Source organism: Heloderma suspectum, chromosome 2 (genome assembly GCF_057233095.1).
Source record: "Heloderma suspectum isolate Gila_16-S chromosome 2, 16-S_ref, whole genome shotgun sequence".
Classification (NCBI taxonomy): domain Eukaryota; kingdom Metazoa; phylum Chordata; class Lepidosauria; order Squamata; family Helodermatidae; genus Heloderma; species Heloderma suspectum.
Window position 1 is genome coordinate 134,891,314 of NC_139459.1, and position 24,557 is coordinate 134,915,870.

The 24,557-nt window shown below is 44.3% G+C and overlaps 2 protein-coding genes across 9 annotated transcripts in view; one reads left to right on the plus strand and one right to left on the minus strand.

The window, feature by feature from the left end:
• Positions 1-267, minus strand: part of IDUA (alpha-L-iduronidase) — a 68,948-nt gene extending 68,681 nt beyond the window's left edge. For both annotated transcript variants that reach the window (XM_084834852.1, XM_084834851.1), the window contains exon 1: positions 64-267. In XM_084834852.1, coding sequence (XP_084690978.1) covers positions 64-257 — 194 coding nt within the window. In that variant the 5' untranslated portion in view covers positions 258-267. The remainder of the gene's footprint in view (positions 1-63) is intronic.
• A 42-nt stretch (positions 268-309) lies between these two features.
• LOC146352786 (protein regulator of cytokinesis 1-like) overlaps positions 310-24,557 on the plus strand; it is a 37,772-nt gene continuing 13,524 nt past the window's right edge. For 3 of the 7 annotated variants that reach the window (XM_084834855.1, XM_084834859.1, XM_084834860.1), the window contains exons 1-13: positions 1,768-1,878; positions 4,324-4,456; positions 6,378-6,500; positions 8,114-8,347; positions 9,925-10,092; positions 12,309-12,461; positions 14,225-14,372; positions 15,400-15,536; positions 17,622-17,717; positions 18,418-18,558; positions 22,098-22,187; positions 22,909-23,001; positions 24,314-24,406. In XM_084834855.1, the coding sequence (XP_084690981.1) occupies positions 1,856-1,878; positions 4,324-4,456; positions 6,378-6,500; positions 8,114-8,347; positions 9,925-10,092; positions 12,309-12,461; positions 14,225-14,372; positions 15,400-15,536; positions 17,622-17,717; positions 18,418-18,558; positions 22,098-22,187; positions 22,909-23,001; positions 24,314-24,406 (1,632 nt within the window). In that variant the 5' untranslated portion in view covers positions 1,768-1,855. Of the gene's footprint in view, positions 462-528; positions 972-1,767; positions 1,879-4,323; positions 4,457-6,377; positions 6,501-8,113; positions 8,348-9,924; positions 10,093-12,308; positions 12,462-14,224; positions 14,373-15,399; positions 15,537-17,621; positions 17,718-18,417; positions 18,559-22,097; positions 22,188-22,908; positions 23,002-24,313; positions 24,407-24,557 lie in introns of those variants that run through there. The other 4 variants (XM_084834858.1, XM_084834857.1, XM_084834856.1 and 1 more) reach the window with 4 other exon arrangements.

A 24,557-nucleotide genomic window follows, 5' to 3' on the forward strand; every position in this document is an offset into this window, starting at 1 on the left:
GTGCTCTGCACGAGGGCTCCTTCCGATCCTTGGCAAAGACACACACATATATTCATTTCTTACCAATATCCTGTGCTTTTCCAGAAGTGTTTCAGTTCTCTTTCATTCCTTGAGATGTCAACATTTATAAAGAAAGCCCCCAAGGTCACTTTCATTATTAGGCCCAGTAATGCTGCCACAAGGTTCCATGTCCTGTGGGACTTCATAAGAACTAGACACATGATAATACCCCAACAAGTCGGAGACGCTACCGCCATTCCATCCTGTGCTTTGGAAACCACTCACAGGCAGACTCTATGCCTCGGGGGGGGGGGGAGTGTTGATATGCTATCGCAGGTCTGCTCCTTCTTGCTGCCTTAGTACATCATTTCGTCCTTTCGGTCTGCACACCTGAATCTCCACGAAGGGACGGACCTTAGAAACACAGCCTGCTGCGGTGTTGCTCCGAAGTGGCAATTCAGGTATTAAATCCACCCCTCTTCTCGACAGAAGATGGTCGTTCCTGTTTTACTTCCTGCTTTCCCCCCCGCCCTGCAGAAAGAGATATGGAAACTTGCGATCTCCTGGATTAAAAATCGAAATGCGCCATCCAATATACTTTTACTAAAAAAGAAGTCCGAGTTTGATGGGATTTACTCGCAAGTATAGCTGTACTTGCTTGGGAAGCTCAGCGGGGCTTATTTCCGAGAAAACACGTGTACGATCGTGCTGGAAAAGGGAGACAACGTAAACTCCGCTTACTTTGAAGTAATTTCCTTTAAACTCCATGAGATTTTCCATGGCAGGCGCGATCCAATACGTGCTTACTTGTGAGTAAGTGCTGTCTAACTCATTGGGCTTCCGAGTAAACTTGCAGGATCAAAATGCGTGACAAGCAGCTGTCTTGTATGCACACGCACGCACAGACACGCTGCAATCTTACGGACTTTTACGAGGAAGGAAGCCCCGCTTAACACAGGATTTACTTTTGAGTAAGCAGGATCCTAGGCGGTAACGCTGAGCCTGCCGCAATCCTAAACACACCTATTAGGGAGTAGTTCCCGCTGAACTTACGTTATACTATACTATGTTTTATGTTGCATTTTATGCTTCTAGTTTGTGTGGACAGCCCAGAGAGCTTTGGCTATTGAGCGGTATAGAAACGAACTCGGTGGGATTTATCTCCGGGAAAACACTTTGCGGTGCCGCTGCCTCGCCCACTTTAGCCTCGGGCAGTGGAGGATGGTGACTCCGGTTTCGGTGGGGCTGTGCGTCCGCTCTGGGTTCCAGCCAGAACTCTAACGGAGCTATCCAAGGTGCTAAGCCCATTTCGGGGACTGGGCTCAGCACCTTGGATAGCTCCTTTAGAGTTCTGCTTGAAACCCAGAGTGGATTCACAGCCCCACCGAAACCGGAGCCACCAGCCTCCACTGGCTCGGGTCTGCTTGAACCGCCCGGCAGCAACCTTCCCTTTAAGGCTAGTTTGTTTTTAAAATGACAAAAGACTTCGGTTTTCCCCTCCCCGGCCAACCAATCAGTTGCTTGCTCCTCCTCCTCCTCCTCCCCCCTCCCTTTACGCGCTCTGCGTCTTTTCCCATTGAGGCGCAAGAAGATGCTTTTAGTGAGGAGCGAGGATAAGCACCGCCCCCCCGCCTTCTTCTGTTCAATTGGTTTGCTACATCGACGGAGCCTGCAGTGATACGCGGCTGGCTGGCCCTCTGACCAATCAGGAGGCGCTCCGGCGTAGTCTGGCGTTAGGGTTCTTTTCTGGGTTTGAATTTTGGCGGCGACCGAGTCCGGGTTCGTTATTTGCAGTTCTGCGCTTGCTGCTTTGTGTGCTCTCGAGACGGCGGCCGCGGCCTTCTCTCGCTTTGCGATGGCGAAGCCGCTGAGGGAAAGGTGAGAGGCAGCGTTTGGAGGCCAGAGCGCAGTGGCTTCGCCGGGCCCGACGTGACCTTGCTTGGAAGTAGGGCCCCGCTGAGCTCCACGGGACTTGCTCCCAAGTTGAGCGTGCGGAGGGTTCCGGCCTCGGCAGTTGGGGTGGGGGAAGGCGCGAAGGCTCCGGGGTGTGGGCGGACCTGGAGGCCCTCCAGCCAGAAGATGCATGGAGGCTCTAGGGACACCGCAAAGGAAGGCGAAGTATCCTACTTGTATGGTCTTGAGAGGTTTTTTTTTAAAAAAATTCTTATTCACATAACAAATAAAAATAAGCAAATAAGTCAAGGTGGCGTATGTGGTTCCCCAAGCAAAAGAAAAAGGCAAGCCTCAAGCTGGTATTTGCTTACTCCCCCCCCCCCCCGTATTTATTCAGACCACATTTTGATGAAATTATTTTCTTCGGGAGCACTTGTAAAAGGCGGGTGTATGACTATGGGGAGCCAATCTCGGTTGGAAAGTGGGGTATAAAATATATAAAGTGTCCTAAGATGACTGCAAAATAATGAAGTGAATCCATGTACAAGGACTTATCTCAGGATGGCAAGTACATCATAAAATTGCAACCTGAACATTGCCACACTTTATTTATTTACGTATTATTGAAAGCATTTTTGCCCTGCTCTTCAACTGAAAAGACTCCTAGAGCAGCTTATATACAGTCAATAAAACAAGACAGTTACTCCCTGCAAGATTGCAGTCTTAAAGACATGACACAAAAGGAATCTGGAAGGAAGCAAAACTGGACACCAATTCTTAAAGTTAAACAGTAGTTCTTATAAGGACAAACTGGAATGGAAACAGTTCAGGGAGAGAAGGAACCTGATGAAGCTGGTCTTTCAGCAGAGCCTTTATGTGGTGAACTTGTAAAATGTGGATAACATACACAGGTCTGCTGCTTTGAAGCTTGCCTTTGCCATGAACTCACTAGGTAGCCTTAGGCAAGGTATCCTCAGCATCCCCCATCCTTGCCTCCATTCTGTATTATGAGGATGGCAACACTGATCTATCTTGAAGGATTGTTTTAAGGATACTGGCAAAATGATGTATGTGAAGCTCACTGAACACTCAGAAGCATTGTATTAATGGTATGTTCTGCCATGGATTTTGTGGTGCATTCCACTGAGTTTTGTAGGTGAATGTGGATTTGAATCCAAATCTGGCAAATCCACTTGATCCCTTTTCTTCTTCAGTTGTGTCAGAAGATGTAAAACTGTTGTTCCTGTGGGTTTTTTTTGCTTAAGATACTGCTTTCATTTAAAGGAGCTTATGCTACTATGTTGAAACTCAATCTTGAAACTCAACATTAAAAAAACTAAAATCAGGGCATCTGGCCCCATCACTTTCTGGCATATAGAAGGGGAAGAAACGGAAGCAGTGACAGATTTTATTTTCTTGGGCTCCAAGATCACTGCAGACAGTGACTGTAGCCATGAAATTAAAAGACGCTTGCTCCTTGGGAGGAAAGCTATGGCAAACCGAGACAGCATAGTAAGAAGCAGAGACATCACCTTGCCGGCAAAGGTTTGTATAATCAAAGCTATGGTTTTCCCAGTAGCAACGTGTGGCTGTGAGAGCTGGACTATAAGGAAGGCTGAGCGCTGAAGAATCGATGCTTTCGAACTGTGGTGCTGGAGAAGACTTACGAGTCCCCTGGACTGCAAGGAGGTCAAATCAGTCCATCCTAAAGGAAATCAACCCTGACTACTCATTGGAAGGACAGATACTGAAGTTGAAGCTCAAATATTTTGGCCACCTAATGCGAAGAGAAAAGTCTCTGGAAAAGACCCTGATGCTGGGAAAGACTGAAGGCAAAAGGAGAAGGGGACGGCAGAGGATGAGATGGCTAGAGCATCACTGATGCAATGAATATGGACTTGAGCACACTCCAGGAGAGAGTGCAGGACAGGAAGGCCTGGCGTGCTATGGTCCATGGGGTCACGAAGAGTCAGAGACAACTGAACAAAATGCTACTATGCCTTTTGTTGTTTGTATTGGCAGTTTCAGTTATTTTATATATTCTTCATTATGATTGATTTTACCATGACTGTTAACCACACTGGAGGCCCCATCCCTAGGATAGACACGCAGGACACACATTTTTATATAAATAAAGTCTCCCTGCTCTGTCAGATACCATTCACTGCATTCATAGTGACTCTTTCCTTATTTACCAATATTCAAGGCTGCAGTTGTATGCACACTTACTTGGCATTAAGTCTCATTTCAGTGAGGGATCAGTGACAGAACACATGTTTCCAAACAGGTCCCAGGTTCAATCCTTAGCATCTCCTGTTAAAAGAAGTAATCTAATATTGAGCAGGACTCCCATGTAGGAAACAAATTGTTTGGATAAAACAAAGGCCTTGGAGTTACTCATTTCCCATCTTCCCATTTGTTCTTTTCTAGTGAGCTCTTGGCTTCCTCACTAGTGAATAGTGTGACCCAGGCTCTGGGAAAGCTGCTAGATTTATGGAACGAAATGGGTATCGGCAAAGAACTGCAGCTGGAGCGCATGCAGACAGCAAAGGCCCACATTGAGGTATGGAGCAGAGTGTTGGCCCTATAATATAAGTAGTTTTATGTCTAGATGGATTGAATAGACCTCCCCCACCGCCATGTCCATCCCTAGGTTACCCTCATTGCAAATTGCCATCTTGTTGCATGATGTGATACTGGGCCCAAAATTCAGCTTCTCATTTGGGGGTGTTCTATAGCCCTTATGCCAGTTAAGATAAGTTTGAAGGTGTCTGGGCAATGCCTGCTAAAATTTCTGAAGTCAGAAAAACAGCTGAATATCCTCCATAGCTCCTTGCCTTTCCCCATAATAGAAATGTAGAATTTGCAGAAATTGAAGCCAGATTTTGTGGAGCCAGGGTGGAGAGGAGAACATTTTGGAAACATTGAAATATAAACTATGACAAATTATCCAACCTCAACTTTATTAAGAATATTAAGATCTGATGCATCTAATTGTGTTAGTACAGAAATAGTATCTTTTGGTATATTTCTGAATTTTTTTAGAAAAATCTGTCACTGTTTTTAACAGAGAACTGCTATACCCTAAGGCACTGAGCATATAATTTATTTTTATTTATTTACATGTAGCAAATCTGAAATCAATTATTATTTCAGCTGTTGCTTTTCAGGCAGATCTCACAAAGCAGTTTACAAAAATGTACAAAAAATAAGCATTGATATAAATTATATAAAGAAAAGACAAATAGGTAAAACAGTCTTTGAAAGCCTTCATTCTTAAATCATATTTTCTCTGTTTTCCGTGGTGGCAGTTGGGAGAGGGAAGGGCCACCTTAGCTGGAACATTGGGAGCTGGATGGTGGTAGCTTGCCAAGCTATTTCTGCTGCATCTCCCTTTCCCCTCAGGGCAAGATGGTTCTTCAGAAGTTCCTGTGGTGTTCTGCCTTTACTAGCAGAATAAAATATGCTTGCAACCTACTACGCCAAATGTTGTAACCCCAAATATGGGTTGGATTTTCTTTGTGCAGAAGTTACCTTATGCTGTTTTTTTTTTTTTGCTGCAATCTCTACAATGCCACAAGTACAATCCACTTGTTAAACACACTGCCCCACGTGTGCCAAAGGCAGCTTGGACAGTCAAAGGCTGTCCTTGCATCAGGCTAAATTAATAGAGCTAATTGCAAAAACCAAGAAACATGGTCCAGGCAGTTATCCCAATTTTTAGAGCAGCTTTGCAAGTTCCACAAAGGCTACACATCAGTCTCTCCAAACTTACATGTAAGTTATTTATCTGAGACACATCAGTAACTTAAAAGGAGCATGAGGGAAGAACCCAATTATTTTCCAGTTTCTACAAACTTCCCTGCCTGGTGTCCTGGAAAACAAAACAAAATAATTATTTGCTCCAGGCAGGAAACTGCTTATAAGCTTGTTTTAAGGCCAGTCAACAGATTATGCAAGAATCAACATGGCTTTTAACAATTGTCAGTTAAAGTACATGTTAATGTAAATTATACAGTGGAAGTATTCATTTTGTCACCTTTTAGGAGGTGGTAGTTTATCTGGCAGACATACATCTGCTGTTACAACATTTGGGCTTGTTTCCAGTTGCTATCTATTTACTAATGGAAAGCATCTGTAAGCGGAACGGGGAGGTGGTTGATCTTTGGTTATTCCCCCTCGCAGGCCCCCACATGCCCCTAAATCTTTGGAAGGTTGAGCTGCCCTTTGAAACAACATGAGAGGTGACATGGGGGCTTCAGGGGAGAGGGGGAATTGCTGAAAATGTGCCTGTTCCACTGATGGAGGGACACCAACTGGATACCACCCTTGATTGGTATGTGATAAGTATGCACAGCATCAATGCGACATGTGTTCTTAATTTAGCTATGGATGCAATGTTCTAATTAAGTGCCAAAAGTTTTAACAGTTAATACATATGATAGAAAATTATACTGCCACTTTTTATGTGGGTTTCTGGACAGGCTCTGTTGAATGAAATGATTGAGGAAGAAAGTAATTTGAAAGAAAAAATTGAAAATGACATTGAAATACAGAAGAATCAGTTGAATACACTTAGATACGAACTCCAGCTGGACCCATACCAGGCAAGTTGCTTCTCAGCTGTTTATTCCTGATAAAAAAGCACTAAAATGGTGCTTTAACCAGGATAGACTGAAAACGTCTGCCATCAATATGAGTTTCTGTTCATACTTTGTTCTCTTTAGAGCCACTTGCTATAAATACCATTGCATTTGAAAATTTAGAGTTCTTGCTTTTCAAGAGTAAACTCTCTGGTTGAACACGTGGAATCTATGCATTATCAAAATGGCAAGTTACTATCTAGCATATGAAGAATGTGCTACTCGGAGAAACTACCAACCTCTCTGTCTCCTGTGCTTCTGTGGCTTTCTTGCTGATTTTTGTAAATTTGCACTAGTGACTTGATCCGAATGCAGCTTGACGGCAGTTACTGAAGGGGTGGGATTGAGCTCAGAACTCTTAGCTCAATCTCACTCCCCTCCCCCACTGCACCCTGAGTTGCTTTGGGATAAATCAATCATTGTGGGAAGGGAATTGCACACAGGTTCCCTAGAGTCTGAGAGGGTCATGGGGAGGCCTGCACCATGACCCCAGAGCTTTGCAGACAGAGCAGTCACCTTCATGGAGTCGTCCCACTTGGCAGCTCATTGTGTTGACAGAGGGGAGCCATGAGTATTGTTGCTTTCTGTTCAGCTAGAACAATTCCTGCTGTTGGAGTATTCCTTGAGAATGTGAGGAGCTGCACAGTTCCTTAAGCAGTATGGGGAAAGTTGAGGTGTTCTGAAACCCCCCTTACTATTTTTCAAAAAGGGTAGAGGTTGGAAGAGCCCATTTCATACCCCCTCCCATTTAGGCATCCTGGGTGTCTTCCTGCAGATTTCCCACTTTATGAATAGATATATGCTGGTTAACTGGCCTGTTAAATATTCCACTGGAGTTGAGAACACGTTTGTGTAAGCGGCGGCCTGCCATTTTTATTGTAACCTGGGGTTACTTGCTAGCAATGGTAGGAGTGAGACCTATTGCTACAAGAATTGAGGGGTGGCCGTCCTCTGTTTTAGCAACAGTGCTGCTTTATAATGCTTTAGAGAATTTCTGCCTTCTCTTCCTATTTAAGGATCTAGATTTGCCACTAGCCATGTGTTCTGAAGGGATGTACAAGGTTCAGCAGGCAGCGTGAAGCAAATGCACGGAAGCCACAGAAGAGTTGGTGGGAAAGTGATCCATCCCTTTTTCACCAGTTTGCTTAGTAGAAGGCCATTTAAAAAAAAAGCCTGCTAAGGGGCAAGAAGCCTGTGCTTCCAGATTTCCTTTCCATCTTGCATAGGAACACAGGCTACTAGACTCCTTGCAGGTTAGTAACTTTTGTGGGCTTATTTACAAAGCTGTACTAATGCATGGCACTTGTTTTGAGGAGGAGGGCCTCTGGAAACCTCAGACAATAATTATTGTAATTAGCATGTTTCTTCATGCTAGTTTTCACTGTTCTAATGAATTAATGCTTTAAAAGTTTGCTTGTGCAATTACCCCCCCCCTTTTTTTTTTTTACTGTTCAAGTGCCAATCCTATTTCAAAATAGACCTAGCCTGCCAAAATGTAGTCTCTGCTCAGTACTGCTATTGCTGCTCAATTGTATTGGCTGGATATTTCTGTACTCAAAACTTTGTAACTTTTACAGGCTGATGATAGCTTAACCATCCTTCAGTTAGAAAAAGAATTCCGCCTGGCTTTAGAAGGAGCTCTCAGAGAAAAACATGAGAGGCTGACAAAGTTGAAACAGCTGCAGCAAGATGACCAGGCACTATGCACAGAGCTTTGCGCTACCCCCTACTACATACCTACTGGCAGTATTCCAAGTGGCTTGGAGCTAGAAGAACTAAAAGAACATGTTCAGATGCTCTTGAAAGTAAAGGTATTGTGCTGAGTTTATCTTTGCATTAGAGAAACGGAAACATTCCCGTAAAATTAAATATGCCAGTAGAACTTTCTGGATTTGGGCCCAGATATAAACCCAAAGAAGGGAGCATTATAAAGCCTCTGAATTCTTCTCTGACTCTGATTAAAATTCAAGCTACTGAAGAAGTCCTCTCCTTGCTCCATCCCAGCCACCCTTAGAATGACATTACGCAGCCAGAAGAAATTCTGTTGGGGTCATATGAAGAATTTGAAGTGAAGGCAATCATGGATTGCCAGGCATGCAAGCAGTTGTAAAAGGAATCCAGCTCCCCACCACCCATGAGAGTCCCTGTGCCTTGGAGCCTCTCTGCTGCCGTCGAAGGGGCAAAGAATGCCCCCTGAACCCTGTGAGGGACCCTCTTACCCCAAGGGTTCTTTGCAAAGAATTCCCTTTCCCAGGCATTTGGGGTGCAGCCTCTACTCCTCTGGCCTGTAAAAGACAGCCTCACAGCCATGGAGAGGTCTCACCTGCACGATTGGTCAGTTGCGCTGGAGATTGTGGAGCCCTGCAAGCTTCCACCATCCCTAGCTGGAAATTACAGCTTTGGGACTGGGTGTGTAGAGGGTTAGGTGGCTGAATGCTGATTGGCTTGGGAATAAGGCAGGCTGTTTCCCATTTTGGCTCAGAAATAAGCCAAGCTATTCTCCCATTCCACAAATCTGATGGGGACCGCTTTTGTTTTCATTCCTATTAAATTGCTTTTGAACATTTGTTTTACACTGGAATTCAGTTAGTCCAGAGTTTGGTGCCATGGGTATCCAGAAGTATGAAGCAAATAGCCTTAATTAATAAATGACACAGAGGCTGGGTCCACATGATCAGAAAAGGAAAATAAGCCATTGTAGCATATTTTCCAGCCCTGCATGTGCTGGTCATGAGCCACATCATTACCATAATTACCCTTGCCAGGTGTGGTTTGTCATGTTGTCCAAACCTGGTAAAGGTGCATGGCGCAGGTAGGTTACAAACCACCTCACAACTCTAGAACAAGCCATGAGTTGCGGTGTGGTTTGTAAACCCATATACCATGCGCCCTTGGCACAACCGGCATGTGCGAGGCAGAAAAATAAACGATGATGGCTTATTTTCCTTCCCTGATCATGCGAACCCAATCAGTGTATGCAGTCTGGTCATCTCTTGTTGAACAGATGAGCCTGGTTTTAGGCTGCTCCGTTGCATTTAAAGTTCGACAATATGGGCTAAATCCAACATTACGTAAGTGGATCCCTCCTTGCACAATGAGAGTCTCCCCACATGACCCCCAAATCTGCTCTGGAGGGTCCCCCAACCCTCCAGAGCAGATTTGAGAGACTGCAGTGGGGAGGGGGAATTTGATTGACCAGATCGTCCATTCCACTGGTGGAAGGATAATGTTGGATCCTAAGCTGTGAATATTCTCAGTCCATTCGGGGATAAAAGTTGGATTAAACAAACACTTTAGAAGTTCTTGGTATCTTAGGCTTTATGACAGCAATAAAAGCCACCTCCGTAATTTGACAATATTTTAAAAACTTTTTAACTCATTTTAATAGGAGCAAAGACTGGAAGAGTTTTTTAAACTGAGAAGAGAAATCAGGCAGTATAATAAAGAAATTGGACACACACCAGATGGGACGTTGGAAAGTGATATATTGTGTGATGACGAATATATTTGTCTTACAAAGAAGCACCTTGAAGATCTTCAGTTGCTTATCCATCAGGTTGGACTTCTAAATACAAAAAGGTTACATGCAGATGGGTTAGGTTTTTTAGTGCACATGTATGCCATCAGCACTGTGCTCCCTAAACAACTTGAAAATATAATTGTGCTGTTCATAGAAATAGCTCACAAAGTGCAAGTCAGGTCTCTCGTAAGGAGGTTCAGGCTCTTTCTAGCCCCCACTTTGGGATGGCTGTTGTGGGGAAATCCAACCCTTTTTAGGCTTGCTGGATTTCCCTGGAGCCCCCAGCTCGACATGCATTTGTGAGCCACAGGCTTTCCCCCCAAATCCGGGAACTCTTCTCAAAGTTTATGTAATTTGCACAAATGTCAACCTTAATTTGAGCAAATTGTGGCCATAATATGTTGATTTGCTCAGTTTGCAGGTGTGATTTGTGCAAATTAAACATATTACAGCAACAATTTGTGCAAATGATGCCCAAAATTTGCACAAATTGCAGCTGCAGTTTGAGCAAATGTCGATTTAAGGTGGGGGATCCTCCACCCCCCAATCCATGAGCTGGCCCGACTCTATCTGCAGCGAATCAGGCCATCTCACAGATAAGTGAGCTGTAGTCTAAGGGGCTGAGCTGATGAAAGCTCAGTGAAAACCCCCGGATGGAAACCTCTGGCATCCCTACCCCCACTTGTCTTAGTGCACTGGGGCGTCAGTCTGTCTGTACCTCATAATATTTCAGGCTATGGGATGTCATAGTGACGGGGCTATAAAAGAGCATTACTTTTTATAAGTATTTTTCTTAGTAACATTACGTATTTTGGAACTCCAGTTCCGTGGCCTGTGCACTTTTAGACACCTGACAAGGGTGAGAGCCTAAGCTTTTTCCCAATTTAGGCTTCACAAATATGTCACAAGCAAAAGGTTTTTCATTTCCCTTGAGTTAGGAAAGAGAAATGAATATCTTGTGGCAGCAGCAAATTTGAAGAGTCCGTTCTAACCTGGCATGCCTCTCTAGCATCTAGGAAAGCTATTTAATGGAATCTTAGTCCCTAATATATTCAGCATCTTGCATTGTCTTGCACTGCATGCTCATCAAGGGATTGGGGGATCCCAGACCGCTCCAGATGGATATAGTTGCATCATTTTACTTAAGCAGATTCTTAAGTTTGGTGTGCATGTGTTACCTTTTTATTCAGTGAGAGATAATGGTTGATAGAATGATACGGCAGCTGGATCTTTCTTTCTTTTCCTATCAATCAGGTCCTACCCATGGCATTTTACTGCCCCAGGCAGTTGTACCACATTTTCAGGGAAGTCTTCATTTAATCTATGAGTTCTGCACGTCATGAATTGTATGCTGTATTACTGATTCCTCTAAATGCTTGTGCTATTCCCTCTTATTGGCACAATTGGTGCTTCTTGCCACATTTGGAGAGCCTCGTAATGAGACACATTTATTGCCTCTGTGAGAAGGCCAACTAGAGTAGGGTAGGGCACGCTTCAGGCTTGTGAGATGTACTTTTAATAGAACCTTGAGATCCAGCAACCAGAGCCAGGTGCAAAAAGCCCATACATTTAGAATTAAATAGCCTAGGAATTTGTTTGGAGTACTAGAAAGGAACTGAGCTTCCAGTTCTTCCGTACATTTCCTTGTGGAGTAATTTTGTTGTTGCCATTCTAATTATCTGTCAAAAAAAGTGTAGAAAAGCCTTTATAAACTTGTTTTTGCATATTTTCACTACTTGTAGGGAGCAAGACACTGAAGCTCCACTGCCAACCACTTGAAATCTTACTCAGCAACCTGGCCTGGCTTCTGAGGTTTCAGCAGGCATTGTCCACATACTATAAGCTTTCAAAGACATGCGTAAAAGGGTTAGAAACCTGGCTTTGAGCAATATGAAAGCTGACGTCTTCAGAAAGCTACATTCCATTGCCAATACCACATTTTGTGCTCCTGCAGAATTGCAGTATACATACGGTGCTGGCTATCACCTGGGCTTATTGGCTGTAAAAACAAGTTGTATATTCTCTACCTCGTCGGGCTTTTCCACGCAACACTCACTTCACTTAATCTTGGTATAGTGATCAGGAAGGATCTTGGTATGCACTTGCCCCTAGAAACTGCTCCTGGTGGAGTGTTGGTCTGACTTGTCTTCCTCCTGAGACTATAAGTTCAAGTAATGTCGAGTTCATATGCCTTGTTACTGCCTTTTTCACACATCTATTCAATAGGAATTGATGCAGATGTGCCTTTCTAGTTGCAGGTCAAGAAAGAGTCTTTGATTGCCACTCAGGATGTTCTGATGAAAGAGGTGCAGCTTCTTTGGGACAGACTTCAATGGCCACAAGAGAAGCAGGAGCAATTCACAAAAATGACAAGCAAATGTTCTATTTCTGAAGCCACAAAGATGGTAATAGAATCAGAATTCTGACATCACTGTTAATAACATGAACTTCTTAGCTCCACTTAAACACTCTTTTATTCTCACTGCAGAAGAGATTGGAGTCCCTGAACTGCACCATCATGTACCTGGAAACATGCAGGATTCTGTACAGTTATAAATTGTTGACCAAAAAAAATCTGTGAGGATTATTGTGTTAAATTAGACTGATGGCTTTGTGGGAACTCTCTCTACATTGACACATCTACCAGGGGACCCCAGTGCATTGCAGAAGATTCTGGGGCATTTTATAGGGTGTACAGTCTGCTCATGAAAGTCAGTGGTCAATCCTATGTAGCCTCTTTCCTCTTATGCATGAATTGAAAGTGTAACCTTGAATGCACCCAGCACGCTGGCTGCACACTGTAGTGGGAAGATGGGCAATGCAGGTTGAACTTTCAGGGAAGCTTGTTTGCTACTCTGGCCAGTTTGATGAGGAGCCCTTGATAAACTTCAGAATAATCCAGTTTTGAAATCATTGCAGTAGAAAAACATGTGCAACATGTAACTAATCAAAGAAGAGGCACTATATAGCGTTTATAGTATATGAGCTACAGGGGGGGTCAAATAATATGGTAGAAAATCTCATGAGTAAGCAAGCTTGTTCTTTCTACACTTGGAATGCAGCTTGCATGATGCACCTGCCTAAGCCGGGAGACTTGAAGCTGTTGCTCTTCACTTAGGTGCTGGACTAATTAAATGACCTGTATGCCTTCCTGTATTTAACTAGAGAACTTGGCTGTTTCAGTTATTTATATGAACACGCTGACACATGTTGCCAAGTGGCAAGGTCTTGGCTGGACCCTTTACAACAGTGGTGGGCAACTGTGAGGAGGTCTGGGGGCCATCCCCCGCCCGAATCCCCACTGCAGGCTGCGCTTTGTGGGATGCCACAAAAAAACCTCAGCTCTTTGCTGCCAAAAATTGGTGGCAAACAGCGAAGTCTGCAGAACCACTACAGAAGCTTAGAATAGCAAATCTTGCTTGAAAACGAGTGATATTTGGCTGTTTTTGGCTGTCTTAGTGGTTTGTTGACTATTTTGGTGGCAAATGCAATGTTTTAGCCACCACAAATTTTAGCACTTTCGCAACAGAGGATGGTGGGGACCACAGTTGGGAAAGGTGAGGGCAGCATGCAGGCCATATGTTTTTGTCCCCAACTATGAATTTTTAACTTGAAAGAAGTATGTCAGTGTGCTTGAAATGTCCTCATTTACACCTAATGGTTCTACTGAAGCTGCTTTAATGCCGGAATCTGAGCAGTTTTGTGGCTCACACTTAAAATATGGCTTCTCATGCCATAGAAGTGAGCTTGTGTAAGATTAATGTAAGAGTAGATAATGGAGGAGCCATCTCAACATTTTCTTGCCTGAAGCTTACTTCTTGCTTTAATCTATTTTGAGCATGTGGTCCTCTTTTAAAGCTTATGGAAGAGACCAGAAGCATTAAATTACGTGTGGAAGAAGTGGAAACCAAATAAAACATTCTAAAGAGTTCATTCTGTTTCCCATGAATGTCTGTCAGTGTCAAGCAGACATTCAAATCAAGTTACAGGGATATCCTCAATCGACCTTCTTCACTATTACAGTGTATACTATAGGAAGTTATTGAAAATAATATTTAGTTAGTGTGTAAAAGCTTTGAGAAATGGAATTTGTCTGGCAATAAAAGCAAGGACTATACTGCTAAATGTAATAGCTTTCACTGTGCAATACTCATTTTGTTTTCATTAGTGGGAAGAGGAGTTGCAGAACCTGGAAGAGCTGAAGAAAGAGAAACTTAAAGAAATTATTTTGAAAGTTCGGCAACAGCTTGATAGTTACTGGCAAAAATGCTTTTATGGTGAAGAACAGAGAGCTGCATTTCACCCTTTTTATAATGGTAATTCCTTGTGGCCTGTGTCTTTCAAATACAAAATGCAAATTTGCATGATGTACTGCCTACTTTAAGGGTCAGTGGTCTTATGGCTGAAGGTGATTAATTATTCTGTCATTCCTATAAAAGAAAAAAACTGATGTAGGGACAGGGTTCTCATGATCACAGAGGGGGAAATAAGCCGCTGGCTTATTACTCCCTCCACGTGTGCCTGTTGCATGCTGGGGGGATTAGCATATTTGTCTTCAGTAGCGTAGTTTGTTGTGTTATGCAAACCCAGTCAGACTGGCTTGTTGCTGTGGGTAACAAGCCACCCAGAACCCATGAGCTGTTGTAGACCTGGTTTGTGCCACATGACAAGCTGTGCTGCTGATGGTAATTATGCTAATCCCCCCCAACACGCGTGGTGGGGGAAATAAGCCTTTGTGGTGTATTTCTCTCTCTCCTGAGCATATGAACTGGCTGAATGACCTGGTTCACATGATCACCACAGCCTACCATGGCTTACTTAACCCACAGCAAGCCATGGCGCTGATGGAGGCCAAGTTGCCTGTTCAAGCCCTGGACACAGCTAGTGTCGTCTGAATCCGAGTGGCATGGCTTGTTGGAGGGGGAAACAAACCCCCAATAACACATGGCCTGTTGTAGCCCTGTTGCCGGGGTATGGACGACACAATAAATCATGGCAACCTCCCCGGGGGGGTTGAATATTCAAAATGGCTGCCCACACGGCAACCCACTGTGGCTTAGATAAACCACGGTGGGCTGTGACAATCATGTGAACTGGCCTATTGGGTTCTAGCTGGTTTGTTAATCGTACCAACAACCCATCCTCACTGTGTTCAGATGACAGAACAACCTATGAGCAGGGCTTGGGTTACAGAATGGGTGTGTGCCACAAGCCACAGTGGCTTATTTAATGATGGGACAAATGCTAAATGTCCTGCATGGTTGAGTCATAATGGAGGTGTTGGTCACTATTTGGTTGTTTGCCATGTGCCTAATGAAAACCAATCTTGCTTTCTTGATCTAGACAATTTCTCAGAAGACTTGTTGAACCAACATGATGAAGAACTTCTGAGAATGAAAGATGTTTATGAGAAAAATCAGCATCTGTATGATAATGTTCACAAATGGGAAGCCATTTGGGGCCGCTTCATTGAACTGGAGGTAGGCACTGTTGCATGCTTAATGTATCTCATTGCAGAGGGCAAACCTTGACAGTGTTTTTAGATGTGAGTAAAATCTAATGTGGGCCAGCAAAAAAATTGCATGTTTGCTGTACTATGGGTAACCTTGAATTAGGACCCAGCCCTGAAGGGGAGAAGGTGGGTTAATATACATTCATCCTGCAGCTTCCTGAGGGCTGCGTACCAGCAGTGGGCATGGCCAGAGCCCAAAGTGCTCATGTCTATTCCTCTTTCTCTGTCACACACATACAAACCATTCTCTCACGTCATCCACATCATTGTTTCTCTCTCACTTTCCCAGCCCCACTTCCTCAGCTGAGGAAGATACATCCTTTTCCGTGCTCAGGGCTGTGTAGGGAAGGGGTCTTATCTCCAATCAGGTGTTGACCTGAGGTAAGACCTTTTGCCTGGGGAGAGGGGGCATGGCCCGGGGAAGAAGCTTGAAGGTCAGATGGGGAACCTTCGTGGGCCACATCCAGCCCAAGTGCTGGAGTTTCCCCTTGCCTGCTTTACAGCGATGTTGTATGAGACATCAGTATGCTTTGAAGTGATTAAAATAGCATATTGGGGGAAACATCATTTCCTATGAAGGCTGGTGGCTTACTACAAGAAGGAAAGGCAGTCTATAATATGTTCATTAGATTGAGAATATGCAATATTCACACCTGAAGTAGTACTGCACTTCTGTGTTTTTCAGTATTGCTGAAAGATCAGGTTTAACTTTGGTCTGGATCCAAAGGATCCAGTGGCTGTGTTTGCACATAACGATATGCCAGAATCTGGGAAAACTCTGGCTTACCATTCCTGACTTGTGTGCTCATGCAGGCAGCCCATTTATTCCCACTTGGCTCCTGCCGCCAGTGGGAGCAGCTAAAATAACTAGGAATTCAAAGCTTAGTGTGTCATCTGACCCGGGCCTTCTTGGTTGTTGCACCCCTTACAACTCAGAATCACAAACCAGGGTTTGTTCTTAATTTACGATTCCTGGCTTGTTTGGGAGCAAAAAGTCACAAGCCTAGGTTCAAATAATAATGCAGCCCTTTAATTCTTTGTCATGTTTCGCAGTGGGGCAAATGAGTGAAACCTGATTGATCAACAGTGTGCTTGATCAGAAAGGACCATTTGAGACGACTGAAATGTATGAGCTCTATACATGGTGAAACCAAGGAGATCAGCTCCCTGTCACTAACTGATAAACACATAAAATCAGTACAGTGTAGTTATGGCTAGACTTCAAAGGAACTATTTCAGTGTTTGTCAGCCTATGCCAGTGTGCCATAAACTCCCTCATACTTCCCTATTTCAACTGAGTATTCTTTCATCTGTCGGGGATAATTACCAGAAACAGAGCCATAAGTTCACTCTGGTACAAACAGCAGGGGTTCTTCCAAGAGTCCAGAAACATAGCTTGTTTGGCCTGTGATTAATCATCGGGGCTAGCTTCAGTACCCAACCAATCATTGATCTTGCTGATTAGAGCCACAAACTTTAACAAACCATGTTGAGTGAAGACACCTATCCCCAAATTTCTATGATGAGCCCTATTGACTTCAGAAAGCAAGACCTTCGCTACACCTAGTGACACACAGTTCTTCATTTCTGGCATGCTTAAACTGTGATTCAGATACAATATCTTACTGCACACATTTTCCCAGGTATTTGGGCAATCTTGCAGTGCTTATGGGAACCTTTACTGATAACAGTGATTAAAAAACTCCTTTGCCTAGAAATATTTTGATGTGTCACTCTCATACTTCTTAGGAAGCTCTGACTTATTTGAATTGCATGCTGTCACTGTTAACTAAATTGTCCCATGGAATCAAAACTACTCTAGGATTACTTGATGCATTCAGGAAATAGCATCCAATGTCTCAGCCATATGTAGCCTGATTTGGCCACAATTTGGCAGTAGCACTAAAGGATCACTGCAGGAATCATTCAGAAGTTGCATGTTGGTGCCTGGAGTAATAATGTAGGGGCGATTGTAGTGGTGTTGGAAGTTGCCCTCTACAATAGGTAAATGCTTAGATGTTATCTGCATGACCGTTTCCATGTCTGTGTTCAGAAAAAATCAACAGATCCAAGCAGACTTCTAAACAGAGGGGGTAACTTACTCAAAGATGAAAGGGAAAGTTCAAAGATTCAAAAGCAGTTGTTAAAGGTAAGTGCCAGGATAATTTTTGTTTAACTTCTCCATATATTTGTTTTTGTGGGGGGAGGCTAGGTGAACTTCTGTATGTAAAAAAGAATCTGAACCCCCTCTGTGAGCAACAATCCCAAGGTAAAACAGTTCTGTCATGGAGGACATGTAGTCATCTTGGATTCCACGCTATAAAATCATCTCTTGAGTATTGGAAATGTAAGTTTTCATGTAGAGAAGACATGTGCAGAACACAAACTGGAGAACACCTAAGTATAATATCCAAATGGCTTGGGCATTTCAGAATACTTGGTGATTTCCTGGCTGGCTAGATATGTCCCCAATTTTGTAGAGCACAGCGAGTTGTCCAGCTGCAGATTGATTTAGAACAGGCTTAGTAAAAAAATGTGTTTCAGTTATTTTTAAGAATTCCTTGGGTGCCATTTGCATAGACAGATGGTAATAAGTACTGTTCTAGAGTAGAACATTCAAATAGTGTTAGCATAAGATAGTGTGGACTTGAGAGTCTTCCTTAAACTGACAAAGGACACAATCCTATGCATGTTTAAAGAGAGAAAAAGTCCAACAATTCCCAGCATGCCCCAGCTTAGCCATGCTAGCTGAGGCATGCTGGGAATTGTAGGATTTTTTTTCTCTCTAAACATGCATAGGATTGCTCCCTAAATGACTGACTTTTAAAATTTCCTTTTTGCAAAACTAGTTGGGAGAAGAACTGAAGAAAAGTACTGAAAACTGGGAGAAGGAGAACAACTCATGTTTCCTCATTAATAGTCAGCCGTTTCTCAGCTCTTTGGCCAATCAACTGCAACATCACAAACTTAAAAAAGATCAACCCAAAATTGTAAGTTTTTGCATGGGTAAGTCACTTAAAAGAAGGCAGCAGGCTGTTTAATAAAAACGTGACTGTCATATATGTGAGAGGGAGGTATAATATGTGTCTAACTTGAACAAATCCCTTTGATCAAGAAGATCAGCAAAATATGCTGGCTACTATTTATTAAATAACTACTGCACTTTATTGACTTGGTCTGCTGCATTCCCTTTGGTCCCCCACCCCCCCTTCCCCCTGGTTGCTATTGAGTCAGTCACTTAGCCAAATGCTAACTATGATTTGAAGCTGGTTGCAGATATGAAGCTAGGGGTGAAGTCTGGCTATGGTTGGTCATCAATGTTTACATTGAATGGGAAGGACTGGAGGGGAGCAGGCACGTGTTCCAGCAACTTTGTCCTCCATCCCCTAACAATGTTCTGTCTGCATCTAGCCTTGTGACAATTGTGGGCCTATCCTTATGATTGGATCTGACAAATGGGTTGGGCCTACATTTGCAAATGTTTATTCTTGTGATAGCACAAAAGCTTTACATTTCTCCCCGTACGTTTCTCATTCCTTTGGCTATTGGACGGTATAGAAATGAAATAAATAAATAAATTCCTGATGTAGTGTTTCCTTTTCCTCTATATGGTTGGGAGGAGGGAAGATGGCTGGATGACTGGGTGATGGCGTTGCTGTTGCTGCTGTGTGGGAAGCAGGGAGGGTGTCGGGGATGCAGATGAGCCCTGTCACAAAATGGTAGCAGCTTGTATAAGACAATACGGTTTCCGGGGAGTGGGGAGGCAGTGCCAGCAAGATGTACTTAACTGTTCAGAGGGTGCAGAATGCAGGAGCTGTCTCCCCCCATGCTATCTTCCTGTGCGGACATTGGCTCCCTGTGGCGTTTGGGACTCAACTCATAGTTTACAGGTTTTTAAGTGTTGGGGCCCTAAATATAAACGGGTGCTGCACGCTTTTTAAAAATCTCCAAGGTAGGATGTGAACACTGCCTTGGGTATATCATACATTCATTAAATGTGGACTGCAAATATATGTAAAATGGTCTGCCCCAGGCGTCATATGGATCCGAATGGATTCCTGAACGCTCTTGGGGGATTCTCTGGAGCACACAAATAGTCACTTGGTCGAGACCCGGGTGGGTGGGTGGGTGGAATGCCGCAATCACTGGGGCATTAGATCAGGTGGCTCCGAAACACCCCCTCCCCCTGAACAGGGTTCGAACTGCACCATGGTTTAGTCCATGGTTACGAGCTCTGAAACAGGAGGTGAGACAGCTAGAGTGCTGGTGGCGGAAGTCTCGCTCCAAAGATGATTGGACACGGGCTAGAGCTGTATCTTCAGCCTATCACGTGGTGATGAAGGCAGCAAAAAAGGAATATTATGCTGCCTCTGTTGCATCCGCAGGGTGCTGTCCCAGGAGGCTGTTCCACGTGGGCCAAAGCCTGGTCAGTCCAGTTGCTCCAGAACTGCTGGAGCATTCTAAAGCATCCTGTGAGGCTTTGGCAAGGCACTTTGCGGATAAAATTGATCGGATTACGAGTGTTATTCCGTGTGCCGTGGATTTAGCGAGCGAGAGGCGGCCTGTGGCAAACGGGTTTTGTGGGATTGGTTCCAACTTCTTCCTTCTGATGAAGTGGACAAGGTGCTTTCATCTGTAAAGCCCACCACCTGCTTACTTGATCCTTGCCCATCTTGGCTCATTATGAGATGCAGAGAGAGCTTGGGTGAGGGGATCAGGGCGGTGGTGAATGCCTCCCTTGAGGAGGGAGTGATGCCATCAGCTCTCAAGGAGGCAGTGATAAAACCGCTCCTAAAGAAGCCCTCCTTGTATCCCCAAGTTTTGAACAACTTTTGCCCAGTCTCAAATCTGCCCTTCTGGGGCAAGATCATTGAGCAGGTGGTGGTGATGCAGTTGAAGGCACACTTGGATGAAGCTGATTATCTAGATCCATTTCAGTCGGGCTTCAGGCCTGGGCATGGGACAGAAATGGCCTTGGTCACTTTGGTGGATGATATGAGGAGGGCTTTGGATAGGAGTGAATGCTCCTTTCTTGTTCTCCTCGACCTCTCAGTGGCTTTTGATACCGTTGACCACAGTATCCTCCTGGACCGCCTGGGGAGGTTGGGCATTGGAGACATTGTATTATGGTGGTTCCGGTCTTTTCTCTCTGGCAGGTACCAGAGGGTAGCACTGGGAGAGGAGGTTTCGGACTCGTGGCCGCTCACTTGTGGGGTGCCACAGGGTTCCATCCTCTCCCCGATGCTATTTAAACATCTATGTGAAGCCACTGGGGGCTATCATCAGGAGGTTTGGGGTGCGGTGTCATCAATATGCAGATGACACGCAACTCTACCTCTTGTTTAAATCTTCACCAGGGTTGGCCGTAGAATCCCTGTCCAAATGTCTGGAGACGGTGAGTGGCTGGATGGGGAGAAATAAGCTGAAGCTGAACCCTGACAAGACCGAGGTACTTTTGGTGGGAGACAAGAGGAGGCTGGGGGATGTTGACCTGGTGTTGAATGGGGTACGGCTACCCTTGAAAGACCAAGTCTGCAGTCTTGGGGTCATTTTAGACTCCCAGCTGTCCATGGAGGCTCAGGTGTAAGCTTTGAGCCAGACAGCGTTGTACCAACTCCATCTGATACGGCTGCTGCGCTCCTACCTTCCCGACCATCTGCTCCCATCAGTAGTACATGCCCTGGTCTCCTCTCGTCTAGACTACTGTAATGCACGCTATGTGGGGTTACCCTTGGAGATGGTTCGGAAGCTGCAGCTGGTGCAGAATGCAGCGGATTGCCTGATTAAAGGCAGCTGCCGGTGTGATCACATCACTCCAGTGCTGAAGGAGTTGCACTGATTACCAGCTGTTTTCTGGGCCAATTTCAAGGTGTTGGTTTTGACCTTTAAAACTCTATACGGTTCCGGCCCAGCCTATCTCAAGGAGTGCCTCCAGCAGCACCAGACAGGCCGCTCAACAAGATCAGCCTCGGATGGCCTTCCCTCTGTCCCATCAGCCAGGACAGCTAGGCTGGTGAGGACGAGGGAAAGGGCCTTTTCTGTGGTGGCCTGCACTCTGTAGAACTCCCTCCCTAGGGAACTCCGCCATGCCCCCTCTTTAATGAGCTTCTGCCATGCATTGAAAATTTGGTTGTTCAGGCAAGCATTTGGGGTAGGTTAGGGTATTTTTAAATGATGTTTTAATGTGTAATTTTACTGTTTTAAATTGTACTGTTATACATCGCCTAGAGTGGCTGGGTGACCGGCCAGATGGGCGATTAAGAAATTGAATGAATGAATGAATGTGGGGGAGGGGGCATTCTTCGAGGTTGCTCTGTTGCTTTTTGATTTACTACCCTGGGGGCCTTGTGTTTGACATACTGAACATCTCTTGGAAGTGTGCTGGAGCTATTGCTTGGTTGGGTTGTAGTGTTGCTTCTGTTTGTTGCTTATACTTTCTTAAACTGCGTCATTTCAGAAAGGGGCAATGGAGAATTTACTAATGAACTGAGGATTGTTGTTTACTAGACTGAAACATTTTATTTTGCAGTCAGTGAGGAGAGATGAATCTGCAACTCCGAAAACAGCTGTTAAACGGCCTACTGGTGTGAACACTCCAACTCCTAACAAGATACGCAAGGTGAATATTGCCTATCTGTTTTAAAGATTACTTGATAGAAGTAGGGTACATACCTTCAAGTTGAAGTCTTCTGTGTATAGATGAGCTGGAATACAATTAGTTTTTCTCTTCCAGAAACACAGTACCATAATGCCAACTGTTAATATGGCTTTCTCACTCTGTGACAGAGGATATGCTTGTATGGGTTAGTTCCCCCTCTTCAGTATGGAGCAAATGTATGCCAAATTTCCCTCAGGGAAGAGGTCCACCTGATTTTCATTGCCCTTCCACTGAGAGGGTGTGAGGGTCTTTTTGGAGCAGTTTTATTCAGGAGACAGATTTCTCCCACTGTCCCCCATACCTTATCTCACTAGGCTGTAAGAAGAAATACTATAGAGCCCAAGTCCAAGCAGGTAGATGCTCTTAGTCCAGAAGCCTTGTTTGAGCAGCAGCCTGCAAAATCTGAGGGAAATGATGCACATAGTTCTTCATTAAAATAGAATGGAATCTATTAACAGACCATTTAAAACCACATATGATTGCAAAGAGCTCAGGGTAATTGAGTGACATGATGTGTCCCAACAGGCAATAACACCCCTTCTTTAAGATTCCAGTGTGTCTCAACATGATTTGGTATTAATGTGGAGAATGCAGGAGTGAGTCAATGCTACTTGAGCTATAGACTAGACTCCAGCTAAGTCTTCATAACCTTCATATTTCTGATGGGAACTATATTTTGCAGGTAGCCTCTAACTTAACTGTACTTAAAGCAACCAGCTGCAGTAATATAGCGAACAACATAATTGTTGCTGGCAAACAGTCAGTTCAAACCAAGGTAAGTAAAATTAATCAAATTGCTTTTTATCGTTTTAGGGAGTGATCTTATCGAGATAGTCAGCCACCTCTGAACTCGGAGGCGACCGCCTATCCAAAGCAGGGCAGGAGAAGCACGGAGGGGATCGTTCCCTCTGCGCTCCTCCTGCCCTGGTTTTTTAGCTAGACAGCTGATTGTGGCTGTCTAGCCATGGGAGCATGGAGTGGGGAAGGAGGCTGCTGCACATTGGATGTGTCATACAGGCAGCTACGCTCTCACTCCCCCAGAATGCCCCCACACGCCCCTTTCTGGCTGCTCCACGCTCCTCTTGTGAGCACGGAGGATGGGGCTGTTCCGTGGTGCCTCTGAGGCAGCGTGGAAGTGGGGGGGAGGTTGGTTCTCTGGGAACTGACCTCAGATCACGGGGTCTGAGGTTGGTTCCCGGAAAACACCATATCCTATGGCTGTCTAGCCCCTGTCTAGCATCCATAGTATTGCTCCCTTATTCTGTCTGTCTGTCTGTACTGCCGGTAGCCAAAGCTCGCTGGGCGGTTTACAAAAGATTAAAACCTTAATAATACCATCCAAAACATAATATAAAAAACATTTACAAGAAACATGCAGTGGCCTGTTCAGTCGGGCAGGGGTGGATAGAGGGTAGATCAGGTTCTATTGGTAGATATCTGGGTGATTTGCTGTAGATTGACTAGGTGGGATATAATACATAACAAATAAATAAAATAATAGCAACAGCTAAAAAGCCTCCCCCCCTGCATCACAATTGGGTTGCTGTAAAAGAACACTTCAGGAAAAACTAGGAGTGGGTTTTATGTGTGAAGGACTTGTGAGCTTGGTTCTGGTACTGATGACAAAGGCCTCGGTTGAGTGTGTGCTCAGTGTCACCCTGCTCCTTCATTCTTAATGCATGTCCACCCTCCTGAGCCACTATTTTGTGTTCTAGGAATAAACAAAGTAGATCCCGCAAGCCTGAAGTCTGCCCACCCCTGTTGTAGGGTGCACAAACTTAAACTGGCTTGATACCTGGGGTGGGAGTGCATCCCTGGCTTTTTAGTTATTTTCAAAACAGAAATGTGTGGCTGAAGCTACTAGAAGTCTGTAGCTCAATGCTGGCTAGGCAATCTCCATCCAGTTATGCTCACCGTTGGCAAAGCTGATTGAAAATGCTTCAAGTCACAGAGGCATGAGGTTCGATTTATTCTTAGCACCCCTGAGAATATGTTTATGAAGATTTAAAATTGTTGGAATAGAAAGTAATTGTGCTGTTTGCCGAAGTCTTCATTACCATATTTCTGATGGGAACTATATTTTGCAGGTAGCCTCTAACTTAACTGTACTTAAAGCAACCAGCTGCAGTAATATAGCAAACAACATAGTCGTTGCTGGCAAACAGTTAGCTCAAACCAAGGTAAGTAAAATTAATCAAATTGCTTTTTATAGTATTTTTCTTTCTTTCCTGCCCAGTAGCCAAAGCTCTCTGGGCAGTTCACAAAAGATTAAAACCTTAAAAATATCTTCCAAAACATAATATAAAGAACATTTACATACAAAAACAATTA